This window comes from Nelumbo lutea, chromosome 5 (genome assembly GCF_056320005.1).
Source record: "Nelumbo lutea isolate HS-2025 chromosome 5, American lotus-T2T, whole genome shotgun sequence".
Classification (NCBI taxonomy): Eukaryota; Viridiplantae; Streptophyta; class Magnoliopsida; order Proteales; family Nelumbonaceae; genus Nelumbo; species Nelumbo lutea.
The window spans coordinates 19794028-19811840 of NC_142688.1; the positions used below are offsets into that span (position 1 = coordinate 19794028).

A 17813-nucleotide genomic window follows, 5' to 3' on the forward strand; every position below is an offset into this window, starting at 1 on the left:
AATCAAATATACAAATACTTAAACTTCACAGAATGGAAAATTATTAATTCCTTCCAATCAGCTATATAGTTTCTACATCTTAAACTTCCAATCAGCTTGTAGAGGATTTCCATTGCCTTTGGCTTCAGATTCATGTTACTTATCACGATAATATTAATACCCAATGAAGTCAATCCCTAGTTTCCACTTACATACCATTTCGTCTTGAATAATGCCCAACTTTACTTCCATTGCAATGAATCTAAAGCCTGTTGGTGAATCTTTTCATCTCCTGCTGCCACCACGTTAAAACCTAAGAGAAAAACAAGAGCAGAAGGCCAAAGCAAACTTACATATTAGAGCCTGTATAAGGCATGTCTGTCATCGGTTCCCACTGCAATACATATGCAAATGAAGTGATTCGGAAATTAGAAAAGGACTTAGATAGCAATACTTGTTGCACGTGAATGAGTAGAGGCCTCCCAATAAAGATGATGTCCTTTCCAATCAGTTATTACTCCACCAGCGCCTTCGATGACGGGAACCAGTGAAAGGAAATCATATGGCTGAAAAAGCAAAATATTTACCATCTCAATAGATCTATTAGACTCAGAAGTATATCTTCCAGATGAACGGAAAATGAACAATCAAAACTAATACACATTGTGTACTGGAGGATCATCCAATTACAAGGTAGTATGAAGGCCAACCAGTGTCCAATTACAAGGGTCTTTTCCATAAAACTGGATTGCAGCACCATTTTCCACTCCTTTCTGGTAAGCGCCAGGGCCCATGGCCACAAAATGTGGCTCCAAAGTTTTGACCATTTATGTGACCATCCATGCCTAACTCCTCAACCAGACAGACTCATAGAATCACAGTAAAACCATATAACTAACAGAAACAGCTAGCTAGCTCTGCAAGCACGCACACCCAGGAGAGTACTTGTTTAATACGAGTAACAGAGATAATATGGCAAACATCTTACCTTGAGACCAGACTCAACAACAAGATCCACATAACCAGATGCCAAGAGAGCGTAGGCATAACAGTCACAGCCATACAGTGGCACTTTCACCTTTACACCATTACAAATGACACACAGAAACATCATCAGTATAAGTAGGCACTTTTAATGTTGTAAGAATTCAGATAATTATAACATTCAGGATAGCAACCACATTACCACGATAATCACTGTGGACGGATTATCTATTTCAAACTACGAAACTAACCTTGCTTCTAACACGAGCAAATGCCTCTTCAGCATCTCCAATGAACAGATGAGGACTTGTTGTGTACCTGAAAAGCAAAGCGAGGAGAGAGATGAACATCCTGTGGTCCTGGGACTTTGTATTTAACTGAAAAAATAGAGTACTTGCAGAAAAGCAGGTCACTTTTTCTATGATACAGGAAGCACAGAGAAGAAAACATACAAATAGGCTTGAGAAAGGTTTGCACAGGCACGTGTCGATATTTCTTGTCCATTCAGTGTAGTTCTCCTCCCGCTTATCCCAATCCACCTTTCTCTTAAAACAGGCTGATCAATAATGCCAACAATCTGAAAATAAATGAGTTGGAATTAGACCATGTCCAAATACTCGGGCCGAAACCAACAATGGAATTTGTGTATCACTTAATACAGCTACAAATTTTAGTTGACATACAACTACTCAAAAGGCTGCATAAAGAATATACCTTGGTCCAATATAGATTTCTCATAACATATACATGGCATCAAAAGAAGAAAGACCACAAAAATGAACCTTTCTCTAAGATCCCCAGAACAGAAGGAGACGGAATGATAGAAAAGAGTTGGGCTTCCCCACCTACGCTAAATTATCATTACTTAATTAATAATGTTATAAATTTCTGCTTCCGTACTTAAATTTAATTATCTACAAGTCGGATGCTTGGTGCCTCAGAAGTGCAGCCATTATTAGTACAGTAATTTTGCTCCTACTACCTCACTAACACTTGGTTCCCGCGTCTCAACCTTCTTGACGGGACATTACTTGATACTACTAAGAGATTTTTTTTCCCTGCCTATCTTCTCCAAGAACATAATCGATGAAGGAAGATTTGGCCCGACCTCGTAATCATTTAACACGTGGCAAAAGCAACAGCTCGGCACAACAGCGTGCCCAAGGCGCGAGCGCCGAAGGGAGGAAACCAGCAGTTCAAACTCCCTACCAACAGTCCGAACTCCCTACTAGAAGCCCGAACTTCCTACTAGAAGCCCGAACTCCCTACAAGGAGACTGAACTCTCCCTTAGGCGCCGAGCCTCACACAAGGCAACGACCCGAACTAGCCCGTCCCATGATAGTTCGGGACACTCCCCTCCGAACTCAAGACTTCACCTCGCTCACCACTCCAGCACTTCACCTCCAAGACGCCAAACTGAACAACCGTACCTCGCCTGACACCGAGGAAGTCCGTACCCAGGGGCGGCGTACCCGACTGACTTGGGATCTAACACTTGATAGCCGCACTCCAACATCCACCTGCCACCACCACCTGCTACCGCCATCTCCAGTTGCAGAGACGACTCCGACAAAGAGAGCAGTGGCGGTTCTGTCCCAGCAGAGGTGATGACACCAGAACTGGCCGAAGCGCAGAGATAATCATACCCAACTTGACAGAAGCTTAGGAGTGAGTGTGCGAGGTGGTTATAAAAGGCTCCCTGCCCCCTAAGAACAAGGTATGTGAACTTTGCGCCATCTGGTTTTATCTTGCCTTTGAGAGAATTCTAACTTGAGCTTCGGAGCAATCTCACCGGGTTCCCCCCGGAGTTTCCTCATCTTCTCCGTTTCAGGTTCCCTGTAGCTCCGTTCAGAGGCAAGGTTGTTGACAGGTAGGACCGGCCGGATTGCGCACCATCAATTGGCACCGTCTGTGGGAACGCTTCTAAAAGCCTCCCTCTAAAACTCTCATAACCTCCTCTTCTTCCAAAAACCCCAACACTCATGGCTTCTTCCAGCAATGCCAGACGTGGCACAAAGACAAACACCACCAGGGAACAACTCCAAGTCCCCGTGGTGTGCATCGAACAGTTCACCATCCCCCTTCCGGTGGATGGGATCCCCAGCTTGAATGCGCCACGAACAGTGGCGCCCGTAAACCTTCCTGCCATGAACGTCCCTCTTCCACTCCCTATCGAAACAACTTAAGCTGAACCAATTGTTGTCCCCCTGGCGACCCGCCAGAACTAGTTTGACGACCTGATGCAATGCATGCGGGCAATGCAAGCCCAAATGCAATAATTCCAGCAGCATCAACTCCAACAGCACCAAGTACTACACCACCTCTCTCAACATCACTATCAACAGCAGTTCCCCTAACTACCCCTGAACCAGTCACTGCTTCCACCTCGGCACCCTGCTCCAAAGACGGTTAAGGCCTCCCTTTAGGGTGGACGCCCTCACCGAGGAGAAGCTTCCCAACTCCAGAACCCCTCTAACAACCAGGCCTCATCCCCAGGCCGAAGGGAAAGGAAAATCACCCCCGCCTCGCAGCTCGCAGGCGGGTCGGGAACCTCGCCCACAAAGTCAGCACCTCGACGCTCCAAGCCTGAGTTCCCGCTCAGAGAGAACCGATTCAGCACCCTAGCAGCAGACTACCAACATTCCGGGCCCATCGAGCTCGGCAACACAGAGGCCAGCAGCACCAGTACCAGGCCCACTCAACGAAGACGCCAGCGAAGTCGTCGAACTGCCACCCGTGTCCTGCCCGAGGTCAGAGGTAAGGAAGAGACGAGCTTGGACGAGGTAAAAGCTGCCCCAATTCTCTCAATTCCTTCCCCCCTCGCATCAGAACTCCTGACAGTCCCCATGCCCAAAGACTTCAAGCTCCCACCTTTGGACAAGTATAATGGGTCCTTTGACCCCAACGACCACGTCAATGCTTTCCAGTCCCAAATGCACCTCACTAGGGCCAGTGAATCATGCATGTGCGTGGCTTTCACCACCACCTTCAGGGGGTGGTCTGCACCTAGTACAGGAACCTAGCCCCAGGGTCAATAAGAAGATGGACCCAGTTCGTGCAGGTCTTCACCGCACACTTCGTTACCAGCAAGCGGTGCCCCATAATCGAGGAAAGCATCTTCGGAGTAATCTAGAGAGAAGGAGAATCCATCCGGGGCTACATCAAGCAGTTCAATGAAGCGTGCTTGCAGATACCGCGATTATATCCCGCAGTACAGCTTGCGGCAGCCAAGAGCGGAGTAACACACAAGGAGTTTAAATGGCACATGGTAGCAAGACAGCCCGCAACCGTGGAGGCGAAGCCGAGCTAGCCATCCCGAGCTCCCTTAGCAGTTCGGACTGACTACACGCCGTTAAACACGAGGCGGACCGAAATCTTGATGACGATCAAAGACGCCCCATACGTAAAGTGGCCACCTCGCCTAAAGGGGAATCCAAACGAGAGAAATAAAAATGTATTGTAGTTTTCATAGAGATCACGGTCATAGTACCGAACAGTGTAATAATCTCCGGGACGAGATAGAGGGACTCATTCGTCGCGAATACTTGAGAAATTTTGTACAGCATAATAATAATAACAATAAGGCAGGTCGGCAAGGGGAGCACGGAAAGGATGCCCCCGAATCCAGTAAAAGACCAGCCGAAGCGTTGCAACAACAGCCTCCGGAAGAGAGGCCAGTTTGGGGAACCATCCATGTGATAGTGGGAGGTTCGATGGTAGCAGGGTGTACTTCGGCAGCAACCCGGACGTTAGTTCGCGAGGCAGCCTGAGAAGAACAGAACCCTCCAAAGAGGCTGAAGACAGAAGAACCGATCTTATTCATGGAAGACGATGCGCGAGGTGTCCACTATCCTCACGATGACGCACTTGTCATAAAACTAAGGATTAGCAACTTCAAAGTCAGACGCGTACTTGTGGATTCAGGTAGTTGGCAGACATCCTCTTCAAGTCGGCATTTGACCAGCTACAATTGCAGAGAAGCAAGTTGAAACCCACAAACACTCCTCTGGTGGGCTTCAGCGGAGAGGAAGTCAGGCCCCTCGAAAAGATAACAGTACCTGTGGAAGTCGGCACATGACCTTGTGCGGTCAGACTCAACCACGATTTCCTGGTGGTCGCGACCCCCTCCCCATACAATGCCATAATAGGGCGGCCAATTACGCATATTCTGCGAGCAGTGGTCTCCACCTATTATCTGGCAATGAAGTTCCCCACAGACTTCGGTGTGGGGGTAGCGCGGGGCGACTAGCTTGAGTCCCGCAAGTGTTATGTTGCCGCCCTAAAGGGAAAAACCAAGGTAGCCAACGACCTCGAGCTGGAGCAGCCTACGAAGCAGGGTGAGGAACGAGCTTCACCCACAGAGGAAACGGCCGCAATCCCAACCTCGGCTACGGATCCGGCTCAAAAGCTACAGATCGGTGCTTCCGTCAAGGAGCCTCTACGAACCGAACTAGTGAGTTTCTTACTTCAAAATTTAGATATTTTTGCATGGTCCACGGCCGACATGCCCGGTATTGACCCTAGCCTTATAACTCACAAACTTAACACTGCCCCTGTAGTCAGACCCATTAGACAGAAGAAACGCAACTTAACGCTAGAGGGCGGTCGACGAGGAGGTCGAAAAGCTCCTCACAGCGGACTTCATAAGGGAAATTTATTACCCAAGCTGGGTAGCCAACCCAATACTGGTGAAAAAGGCAAACGGCAAATGGCATGTGCGTCGACTACACCGACCTGAATCGAGCTTGTCCAAAAGACTGTTTCCCCCTCCCCAGAATTGACCGCCTAGTGGGCGCGACCTCGGGACATGAGTTGCTAAGCTTCTTGGACACCTACTCAGGCTACAACCAAATCAGGATGGACCAGTCCGATGAGGAAAAAACCAGCTTCATAATCAAATTCGGCCTGTACTGCTACAAGGTCATAACCTTCGAGCTGAAAATTGCTATGACGACCTTCCAAAGACTTGTAAATAAGCTGTTTCGACCCTTAATTGGCACGAAAATAGAATGTTATGAAGACGACATGGTCTTCAAGACGCAGTTCTCACAGGAATTAATACAAGACTTAGATTCTGTCTTCCAAATTCTACGTCAATTTAGCATGAAACTGAACTCCAACAAATGTGTCTTCGGTGTCACCTCGGGTAAGTTCCTAGGGTACATTGTCAACTAGCGTGGTATTGAGGCCAACCCGAACAAGATAAAGGCCATCCTAGATATGAGACCACCCCAAAAAGTAAAAGTTCAAAGGCTAAATGGCCGCATAGCTGCTTTGAGCCGCTTCATGTCCAAATCGGCAGACCGCTGTCTGCCTTTCTTTAAGGCAATCAAAGGCAAAGGGTTCGAATGGACCCGAGACTGCCAATTCGCGTTCGACGAGCTAAAGAGCTACCTCGCTACTGTGCCAACCTTAGCCAGCCCGAGGAGGGCGAGGTCTTAGAACTGTACCTCTCGGCAAGTGACGAGGTGGTCAGTTCGGTACTAATAAAATAAGTAGATCGGGTCCAACAGCCTGTTTATTATGTTAGTAAAATTTTGTAGGGAGTAGAGACGAGATACCAGCAGATAGAAAAGCTAGCACACGCACTAGTAGTTGCAGCTCGGAAACTCCGCCCAAATTTTCGGGCTCACACCGTCATCATCTTAACTGAAAAACCTCTGAGGCAAGTCTTACTCAAGCCCGAGGTTTCCGGTCGGCTGACGAAGTGGGCCATCGAGCTCGGCGAATACGACCTCCAGTATAAGCCACGAACTGCTATTAAGGCCCAAGCCTTAGCAGATTTTATCGCCGAGTGCACGTTCAACCTCAAAGCCCCTGGGTCGATTGAGCCCGAGATCCCCAGTTTGAGTGAGTCCAGAGCCCCCAAGCCAATAGAGTCTGAACCCCGTGAAGTAGCAGCCAGTGTGGCATCTCTCCTGATTAGGCCAAACGCGAACTGGGATGAGGAGCCCTGGATCCTTCACGTAGATGACTCCTCGAACCAGCAAGGCAACGGGACTGGAATAGTCCTACGCGGCCCGGGTGGCACGAAATTAGAATACGCACTATGCTTTGAGTTCGCGGCATCCAGCAACAAGGCGGAGTACGAGGCATTGATAGCCGGGCTGAACCTAGCGCAAAAGGTAAGAGCAAAGCACATAGTTATCTGCACTGATTCCCAGCTCGTGGTCAACCAGGTTACGGGCGAATACGAAGCACGCGAGCTCTCTATGATCGCATACTTGGCAAAAGTAAAGGAGGCTCTGCTCAACTTCCAGTCACACTTCATCAGGCAAATCCCGAGGTCAGAGAGAACACTGAAGCAGACGCCCTGTCCCGGTTAGCCAACACGAGTCACAACACCATGAGAACCGTGTACATAGAGGACTTACCTCGGCCTAGCATTCTCGGTGGGGTAGAGGTCGCTCCCGTCCTTGAAGCAAAGCTGAGCTGGATCGACTCACTCGCGAGCTTCTTGCTAGATGGAACCCTCCCTGCGGACTGCAATGCAACCAAGAGGGTGCAGCGCTAGGCAGCCAAATACGTCATAATAGACGAACGGTTGTACCGACGGTCCTACACGCTCCCCTACCTGCGTTGCTTGCGACCTACCGAAGCCGAGCTCGTACTCCACGACACTCGTGAAGGTCTGTGCGGCGGACACCTGGGGGCAGAGCCCTCGCCCAAAAGGCACTTCGACAAGGATACTACTGGTCAACGACGAAGGCAAAAGCTGTCGAGCTCGTTAGAAAATGCGACAAGTGTCAAAAGCATGCCAATATCCACCATCATCCTGCTGCCGACCTCAAGTACATCACCAGTCCATGGCCCTTTGGACAATGGGGGATCGACCTCCTAGGGCCATTCCCGCCTGCAACAGGTGAGAGAAAGTTCCTAGTGGTGGCAGTAAATTACTTTATAAAGTGGATAGAATTTGAACCTCTAACAACAGTTACAACCCGAAACATACAGAACTTCTTTTGGAAGAACATAGTATGTTGCTTCGGGCTACCTTAGGTACTGATCTTCGACAACGGCAAACAGTTCGAGGATATCAAGTTCCAAGAATGGTGCCAAAATATGGGAATTCGTCAGAACTTCACATCGGTCGCACACCCGCAGGCAAACGGTCAGACAAAAGTAATGAACAGAGCCATCCTCCGCGGACGAGCTACCAAGTGTTCTATGGGCTCACCAAACTGCGGAAAAAACCGCCACAGGAGAGACCCCCTTTAACCTCACCTACAACACTGAAGAGGTAATCCCAGCGAAAATCGAAATACCTACACTACGACTAGAAGCATATGACGATCAGACAAACGGAGACGAGTTACGTACCAACCTCGACCTACTGGACGAGGTAAGAAACCTCACGCACATCCGTAAGATCATGGTACCCGAACCCGGCGTGGGCAAACTTGGACCAAGGAAGGGCCCTACAGAGTAAAGAGAGCGCTCGAGGGGGCATACGAGCTCGAAACCTTAGAGGGCAAACAAGTACCCCGAGCATGAAACATCGTCAACTTAAGGCGATACTACCTATAAACCACCAAGTGAAGTGGACAAAATCGCTACCAGAGACTAAGTATTAACAGGGACACCGGCATCTCAGAGACTAAGTATTAACACCAAAACAGGCCGTGCAAGTGCAGTAACCCGGGCAAGAAACAGATCGGGTACATGGTCAGTTAAGCAAATACGATCAGTTCGGGAAAAAGAACAACCAACACTTAACCAAAAGAAAAGTCATTCCATTTTGAAATAAGGGAGTGTACATTTCGAAAAAAAAATTACATTTCACAGGCCCGGAGCTACTTCTTCATTATCAGAAGGCTCTTCAACGATACCCAAAGGTCCTGCCTCGCCCTCGGAATCTGGCTCACCATCAGCAGCGTTGGCCATCTCCTGAGTTATGCGCGAAGTGGATATGGCACTGATATCGAGCTCAGGTCATCAAAGCGCGGCAAGGTGATGTACTCATCAACGACCTTCTTCTTGGCATCTTCGATGCCTTGAGAAAAGATCTGCGTCCTCACCCTAATATCCTCCTAAAGGTATTCAACCTGATGCTGCAGATCCAGCCTCATGTCCGCCATGTGCTTCACCACTACTCCCATGGCCTCGGCATCTCTCTAAGACCTCGCATGTCTGGTATGTGCAACGTGAGCAACTGCCTCAGCAGCTTGGGATGTCGTCTCGGCAGCACGGAGAGCCTCTTCGGCAACTCGCGCCTGCCTCAAGCTCCTTTCCACCTAGGCCGCCAAGGCATGGATCGAAGAGTTCACCTACCAAAAGGAAAGAACAAGTGATCAGAAGAACGACAGCAAGAGGGATAAAAGCAAAAGAGCCAGACAAAAAATCTGACTTACCATAATGGCATGAGTGACAGCACGATAGGCCACCTGGTTCAAAGGAAGATCGGTACACGCGCGACCTCCTCAGAGAAGGTGGCCTCCCTACTCTTCTGAAGAGCGTAGTTCAGCGACAACACGCTCCTAAATTCCCCTTGGGCTTCTGAGCCTGAGGGCCCAGCTCGCGTATAAGAGGACCCAGAGTAAGCGAGAGCACTAGAGTAGGCAGGAGCCCCCGTGTGAGTAGTCTCGGCATAAGGGGCCCCTGCCGCTTCTTGCATTGGAGGAGCCACCTCGGGCTCCCTGGGCAGATCCTCTGACGGGTAGTCTGGTACCTCAGGCTCCGCATCTTGGGGCAGCTCAGCACGAGTTCGCTTGGAGACTCGCTTCCTCCTCTTCATACCTTGAAACAAGTGCCCATCACAAGTCCTTTCTAAGCCCATCACACCTGCAAAAAAGGGTTCGGCATCAAAAAAAACAAAAAAACAAAGCAAAACAAGAAACCTTTGAGCAAGGAACCTACCCGAACTTAGGCCGGCCGCAATGAGCTTGGCCTGCGTCAGATACGGATGGCATTTTAGCCCTACTCGTGCCCATTGTCGGAGGCCCTTCACTGTCTCTTTATCAAGCGTAACACCGGAGTCAAGGGCGGCCATCCCCCACCCGGTTTGAAACGGCCACCCCAGTACACTTTACACCCCGAAGTAGTCCCGCTTCCACGTCGGGACCTTGTTGGGAAGATCATGTAAGAGCTTAAAACCCGGGCGAGGAGACAGGTAATACGCCCGCCTACGCCTGGGAAGGGGACCCGCTTGCTTCTTAAGCATTAAAATAGAAGAGAATATCTCCAAGTCTAAAGGAAAGCCCAATTCGCAAAATAGGGAGATTGTCCCCACCAAGTTATGAATGGAGTTCGAGTGAAGCTAGCCGACAGTAAAGCCGAAGTGATTCATGACCTCGACAAGAAGGGGGTGGAAAGGCAGTCGCAGCCCCAAAGCGAGCTGCTCCCGGAATATCACAATCTCTTCAGGACCGTGTTCCCAAGGAAAACTACCCAGAGGTATGAAGTAGGCGTACTCCCCAAGCAAGTTGTAATAGGTAATAAGGGATTGGAGCCCCTCGGGCGTCATGGTCGAGGGACCAAACTTGTCTAACGTCCGACCTCGACGAGAGGTGGACGCCAAACTACCCGAGGTGACTCGGCCTACGGGCTCGAACTCTTCCTCAAGTTCTACCTCAGGTTCGCTAAGACCGTCGGGGGATGCAACTCGGTTCGTAGAACCTGCATCAGACCCCCTTGAAGAACTGTCTGAGCTATCCGAGCTAGACATCGGGAGGAGAAGGATTCCAGGAAAGTACTCACCCGGAAAAAGGCTTGAATAGACTACGGAAATTTGAAACACGAGCTAAAATCTTGAGTGCAAACTAAAAGCCTGGACGCGAGCTCAAGAAGCAAAGCGCAAAAGTGACAAAACGATGGGGGTCCCCCACTATTTATACCCACAGTGACCGAGAACCAACAAAGCAGATCAAAGCCAATCCGACGGCCCGCAGTCGCGTTGACCACACGTCCCCCGAGACCGAGATATGATCGGCGCACGTCTTTCTGAAACTGACAGAACGCCAACGCACGTCTTTATAAAACTGATAGAACGCCAGCACAAGTCTTTTTGAAACTAACAGAACACCAGCGCACGTCTCATCGCATTAAAAACGGCATCGGCGCATTTTTTCAAATTTGAAAAGACTCGCTGTCACGTCTCCCAGCGGCGCGCTTTTTTGAAATTTGAAATAAGCGTGCGCCGCCACGTCTGTCAGCCTTTGTAGGCAGGTCGGCACGTTTCCCGTCTTTTGGGCGCTCAAAATACCCCAAAGAACCCTCACAACGCACCTCACGCTATCAATCAACCGAAATTCAAAGTACGGGACAAATCCACCTACCACTTCGCGAACTCCCCGCGCCAGGGCAAGACCCTTAGCACGAGGAGTGGGGGGCAATTGATGAAGGAAGATTTGGCCCGACCTCGTAATCACTCAACACGTGGCAAAGGCAACAGCTCGGCACAACAGTGCGCCCAAGGCGCGAGCGCCGAAAGGAGGAACTAGCAGTTCAAACTCCCTACCAACAGTCCGAACTCCCTACTAGGAGCCCGAACTCCCTACAAGGAGCCCGAACTCTCCCTTAGGCCCCGAGCCTCATACAAGGCAACGACCCGAACTGGCCCGACCCATGAGAGTTCGGGACACTCCCCTATCCGAACTCAAGACTTCACCTCGCTCACCACTCCAGCACTTCACCTCCAAGACGCCAAACTGAACAACCGTACCTCGCCTGATACCGAGGAAGTCCGCACCCAGGGGCGGCGTACCCGACTGACTTGGGATTTGACGCTTGACAGTCGCACTCCAACGGCCACCTGCTACCGCCATCTCTAGTTGCAGAGACGGCTCCGACAAAGAGAGAAGTGGCAGTTCTGTCCCAGCAGAGGTGATGACATCCGAACTGGCCAGAGCGCAGAGATAATCATACCCGACCTGACAGAAGCTTAGGAGTGAGTGCACGAGATGATTATAAAAGGCTCCCTGCCCCCCAAGAACAAAGTATGTGAACTTTGCGCCATCTAGTTTTATCTTGCCTTTGAGAGAATTGTAACTTGAGCTTCGGAACAATCTCACCGGATTCCCCCGGAATTTCCTCATCTTCACCGTTTCAGGTTCCATGTAGCTCCGTTCATAAGCAAGGTCGTTGACAGCTAGGACCGGCCGGATTACGCACCATCAATAATCACAGTAAACAAGGAATCTAAATTTGCAAGCATGTTAAATGATCAATGTTCTATGCTTTCAATCGAACATCGATATCTTAAATGAAACAAATGCGGCCCTTCAATTTTAGTTTACGGAGGCAAAAGCTTGTGATGGTGAAGCATACCGGTTTTCCCTTATGCACAAGAGCAATGAGAGTCCCAAACAAAGGTTTTCCTGGAAATAGTAGAACGATGAGAGTAACCTTATCTGATAATCTCCAAAATTCCATAAGACTATAACCCAGTTAAGCTAATTCAAAACAGAGTGGGAAGAAAAAAGAACCTGTAATGAAACTCTTTGTCCCATCTATCGGATCTAAGACCCAAAGATAATCTGCAGCTTTCTCTTGACACCTCCAACCATTCTCCTCTCCGTAACTGCAATTCTATTCTTTACAAAGTTCAACATATGGATTTAATGCAAGATTCTACGTCTTCGTTAGGACGACCTACTTACATTGCATGAGATGGAAAGTTCTCTAAGATGATGGAAACCATGGATTCCTCGGCAGCTCGATCAGCAATCGTTACAGGACCTATTACAATTTCATTTCGGAGAAATACCAAACCATAACTTTTAGAAACGGGGGAAAACTTCAGAAGCGGAGAAAAACAAATCCTAGTTATGATGATTCAATCTCTATAACTTACTCAAGTCTTCCTTGTCGAGAACCTCGAAGCTCTTACGGAAATATCTCCGGATCACTTCTCCAGCGGCGTCAGCAACCTTATTGCCGACCTTGAGGAAGCGATCCATATCCTCCTCTTTAAACCCTAAGGGAACACTTTCTACCTGACTCGAGAGCTTCGAATTCAAGCTCATTTCGGTAGAAAATCTGTTCTGCCTAGATACGATAATATCTAGGGCAGAGTTCGATAGATTCTTCGAGAATGGAAGGCCTCGACTGTTGGGGAAAAGTTTCGATGAACTCGAACAGAAAGGGAGAACCGTCGGGTTTTGAGTGAGAAAATGAGAATGCGTATACATCTGCAGTGGCGGCCGGCGAAGAAAGGGCCGAAAGGCTTTTAAATAGGCGGGAAAAAGAAAAGCAGAGAGAGATAGAGGAGATGGCTTCAGGAGTACGGTGGATGTTGATTCATTGCGCACTGTCACAGGCTCACGGTGATATATGCACCGGATTATGACTTTAGGCGTCACCATGTACGTACACGTGGCACAACTGCTTTGTCTAATTGGACCTCCAAGTTGTACTGCTGTAGGTCTCGTCTCGTGATACGATGTTGCAAAAAGAATCTCGTGTGAATCTGCCAGCTGGCGGTTGCAGGAGGAAGGAATTGGTTATGATGGACTTATGGGTTGGGCTCCCCACGCTTATATAGCCCATGGACCCAGAAAAGAAAACACTGCTCTCGACTCTCGAGCTAGTTTTAAAGCATCTTATTTCAAAATTAGGACCCAGTTTTGATGTATCTAATCAAGGTTTAAAATATTAGAAATGTTAAATGGATTATAGAGTAATTTTAAAAGATATATTGAAATATGTCTTAAATATGTATGTGTATCGAAAAAAATTAAGATACATATAAAAATATTATAAATATTTCAATAAATCATAAAATACAACAATAACACTTAAGTTTTATAGGATGGCGAAAATTTTCTATGATAGATCATCGATACGCTTATAATATATTCAATCAAATGATAAAATATAATTAATTATTAATTATTTTTAATTTTAAAAAATATAAAAATAAAATAATTATTAAAAAAAATATTTCAATTATTATGTGGATATGATATCCATTGGATTATAATATTATTCAATTATTATAATATATAATTAATTATTATTTATTTTTACATTCTAAAATCAAAACATCAAAAAATCAAAAAACTTAAAAAAGAAATTTCAATGATAAATAAATCATAAGTCTTTGTAAACGAGATTTTTTTTTTAATTTTTTATTCATAATATAAAAAAAATGTGATTTTAAATATAAAATTTTTTTTGCCATATTAGGTTTGAAGTTTTAAAATTATTGCATTTAAGGGTGAAAAAAAAGTTTATTTCAAAAAAAAATATAATATATATATATATATATATATATATATATATATTTTCCCCCTTTATTTTTTTTCCAATTTTTAACATCAATTGATATACCCAATATACCCCCTAGTACACCCTTCATACGCCCTCATGAAAAATACCTGACTTTAAAGATACGATACATATCCAATCCAACTTATTTTGTTCTGTATAATTAAGATGTTCTTTTAATCATAATAACTATTTTGTTTTGTATAATTAAGGTGTTCTTTTAGTCATAATAATTTGTATACTGTAAGCAATCATAACTAGTAACTGACTAGAGCCAAGAACAAGAACAAATGGTATGATATATAAAAGAGAGACGGAAAAGACATGGTATAATATGAAAAACACTGAACGCGAAATTTTAGATAAGAGAGAGAGAATGCGAATATTGGGGGAAAATGATGGTATTGGAGAATGAAGCAAATAAACATTCAGAAGCGTCATTGTCGTGTAAAGGAAAACAATGGAGTTGATTCTCGGTTGAGAGTCTCGTTTGCTGATCGGTATCTTAAACGGGTTAATCTTTATTGTCAAAAATAAGTGTGTAAAAAAATGATTTTGAAAAATGAAGCAGAGATGTCATGGTGATTGAAATTTGTGCTGATTTACAAGTGGTATTGTTTCTTCCCTTTTACTCTTGATTCATTTTAGAATTTAAATAAGGGAAGATAGTGAAACCATGATAAATAGTGATTTGTATATTTTCCATTTGAAGAATTGATCTTGGGAAGCAAGAATAAGATGAATGTCCCAAATGCATCCAGTGATTTTCTGGATGAGAATTCTTAGAATTCCTTCTAAAAATAAGAATTCTCAGAATTGATGCCAAACGGGACTAAGAACCCTATATTTCTCATTTTCATTCTAATAAGCATTTTTAGACAGTGTAAAATTCGACCCAAAGGCCGGTGGTCAATGCCTATCAGCATAAGCTTTTAACCACCGACTTAACCGATGGATGGAATCCACCAATAAACATGTATAGTGGTAAATGGTAATTTTAAAGACCTCACCTAAGACAGCAACCGGCACTTCCATGCATATGACAAACCAAACTGGCCTAACTGCCCCGGTCTGGAGAGTTTAACCATGTAACCTGTTGAGAAAATGCCGAATTGAATGTTCTTGTAGCTGTGTTTCCTTTCCCCCATTTTTTATGAGTTGAAAGATGGATGTCTCCAATCCATGATGTTGTTGATTTCTACAAGTATGAAGTATTCACTTGGGCTGATCCCCATCAATATTGTCCTCAATCCTCATGGCTAATTAGTTGGTTATAGCATGATAACGGGCCGGTATTACCCAAAGCCAGTCGCGAGGACCCAACCCGGTGAGGATTGTCAGCCCGGCCGGTCCTCCAAACCAGTCCGGTTTATTAAAACTTTTAGTGACTACTGACTTGTCCACAACTCAGGTATGTACGTAGTAGGAGCAGCAGCAGAGTGCTAGAAAATTTAAAAAAGAGAAAAAAGTACAGTATTCCTTCATCCATCTTTTTCTATATATATATATATATATATATATATATATAATTTGTACTGATGAGAACAATAACAAGCAAGAAGTCAACGACAGTCCGGTTTATTACTTACATATACAGTCACATTCACACAGACATCATATGTAGTATAGGCTTTAAAAGTCTTTTGGTGATAATAAGACTAAACAGCAAACGACGAGCTTCAGCTACGAGCCTACCACTACTACTAAGAAAGTAGAAAGTAGGAAAAGGCAGCCTAAGCCCACACCGGCCCACTCGTCTCCCACTCGTCTCCATCGCAATCTAGCGGTTGCCGCCGGGTAGTTTCTCCTTGATCTTGTCCATCATTCCCTTCTTCTCCTGGGTTTGCTGCTCCGTTCCTGCGTCGTGCCGCTGCTCTTCCTTGCGCCCTCCCGGCAACTTCTCCTTTATTTTATCCTTCAATCCTTTCTTCCTCCTTCCACCTTGTCCGTCATCCTCCGACTGCATCCATCCATCCATCGTAATAATTAAGATTCATATATAACAAATTACAGTTATCCACAAAATCAGCAGTAATTAATAAACTAAGAAACTGTATTCACTTACCGAACTAGAGCTCGAGCTGCCGGAGCGATGAATCTGCTTCTGCCTACCACCGATGCCGGCTTGGGCACCCATCCCGTGGCCCGTGCCATAGAAACCCCCAGTGCCCATCCCAGAGCCAGTGTCATGATGAGCGCCCCCTGTGCCCGGTTGGTGAACGGGATTGCCGTACTGGTCTCGCAAATCCGCCATTTTTCCTTTTACAGAGAAGGACGTAAACTAGAACACTGAATACCACCGTGAACGAGGTAGCTGGAAAAACTGTGAATGTGAATAAAAAGCAACAGAAACAGATTGACTGATCAATGTATAGTTTCCCTGACAGCCGGGTTGCCGTTTAAATAGACAAAGAGGTCGTGTAGGAATGTGTAGAGAACGCCATGCGGATTGATACACGTGCCTTGTTAACAAAATATGGGCTAAAAGATGATGCCACGCAAGGATTAATTGCAGGGTACGTGGCGACGAACAAAAAGTAAAACGTGTCCTCTGTTGTCGGTTTAAGATAAGAAGAAAACTTCAGTATTCAGCTCCATGTACGTACAGACATGCCACGCAAGGGTTAATTCCAGGGTACGTGGCGACGAACAAAAGTAAAACGTGTCTCCTGTTGTCGGTTTAAGATAAAAAGAAAACTTCAGTATTCAGCTCCATGTACGTACAGACATGCCACCTACGGAAAGTGGAGCTAATAGCCACGTTTCAAAGATACATTCAATTGAGGAAGCTGAATTAAACGAATGAAGTGATTTTAAGAAGTATAGTCGGTCGGATTTATGTCTCTGGTTGTCTGCATGGCCGTGTGGGTCGGTGTGGCACTGGCACACCTCAACCGCTCAACGTAATGATCTCATTCTCGATTAGTATTGTAATTTGAGTCAATTGCCATTTTGGTCTTGAAACTTTAAAATATTATAATATTATTTTTTATTTAAGAAAGTTTAGGTTATCAAAATGTCTATTCAAACGTGATTTCAATTTTCTTAGGTAAAGATTTTTGTCTGTTAATTTTTGGTTAACGTCTAGATGGTTGATAAAAAAAAATTAAATGACACTTGAAGGATATTTGTATTTTTTTCAATTGTCACTTAACAACAAGTTAATATATGATTAATAGTAGGCATTAGATTGTCAATATTTTAAAATTTGAGGATTAAAGTGTCATTAGGCCCAAAGTATAGGATACATATTGGGAATTTTCCCTAAAATAAAAGTACCTTTAGATATCAGATTTGATTCCCACAAAATTTGTCCTAACACCCATTTGGCACTTTTTGAAGTTGTGTATTAAAAATATCTTCATAAATAAAAGGAGTAAAATATAAAAACCTTAAGTTTCAGACCATCATAAAAATCTCTCTTATATTTTTATTTTAATAAATACATTTTCTGAATTTTTGAAAAATTTGACAAAAATCTCTCTTTTGTCATCTTTCTATACCAAAAATGTTAAATTGATGACCAGTTTTTTAAATACCCATTCCACCCCTTTATAAATTACTTTACATGCAAAATAACTGAAATAACCCTATTTTAACTTGACAAAAACTTTTGAAGATAACTGTTAAAGGAGGTTTTTGT

The 17813-nt window shown here is 45.4% G+C and overlaps 2 protein-coding genes across 2 annotated transcripts; both read right to left on the reverse strand.

Moving 5' to 3' along the window:
• Positions 1–24: 24 nt before the first annotated feature.
• On the reverse strand, positions 25–13219 carry IMPL2 (inositol monophosphatase family protein). Its single transcript, XM_088946201.1, has 9 exons — positions 12756–13219; positions 12562–12640; positions 12388–12482; positions 12230–12279; positions 1416–1540; positions 1215–1281; positions 968–1057; positions 434–545; positions 25–292 (listed from the first exon to the last, which is right to left on the reverse strand). Exons 1-9 carry the CDS (start codon positions 13090–13092, stop codon positions 222–224), a joined length of 1026 nt encoding a protein of 341 aa, XP_088802327.1. The 5' UTR covers positions 13093–13219; the 3' UTR covers positions 25–221.
• Positions 13220–15586: 2367 nt separating this feature from the next.
• Positions 15587–16562, reverse strand: LOC148850807 (dehydrin DHN4-like). Its single transcript, XM_088946203.1, has 2 exons — positions 16236–16562; positions 15587–16130 (listed from the first exon to the last, which is right to left on the reverse strand). The coding sequence occupies exons 1-2, from the start codon at positions 16422–16424 to the stop codon at positions 15951–15953; spliced, it is 369 nt and encodes a 122-aa protein (XP_088802329.1). The 5' UTR covers positions 16425–16562; the 3' UTR covers positions 15587–15950.
• Positions 16563–17813: the final 1251 nt, after the last annotated feature.

Coding starts and splice junctions, on each gene's coding strand:
- IMPL2 (XM_088946201.1), bottom strand. CDS start 13,092: ATGTATACGCATTCTCATTTTCTCACTCAAAACCCGACGGTTCTCCCT. Junction 12,641..12,755: donor TCTCGACAAGGAAGACTTGA/GTAAGTTATAGA, acceptor AAATTGTAATAG/GTCCTGTAACGATTGCTGAT. Junction 1,282..1,415: donor AACCTTTCTCAAGCCTATTT/GTATGTTTTCTT, acceptor TTTGCTTTTCAG/GTACACAACAAGTCCTCATC.
- LOC148850807 (XM_088946203.1), bottom strand. CDS start 16,424: ATGGCGGATTTGCGAGACCAGTACGGCAATCCCGTTCACCAACCGGGC. Junction 16,131..16,235: donor GCAGCTCGAGCTCTAGTTCG/GTAAGTGAATAC, acceptor GGATGGATGCAG/TCGGAGGATGACGGACAAGG.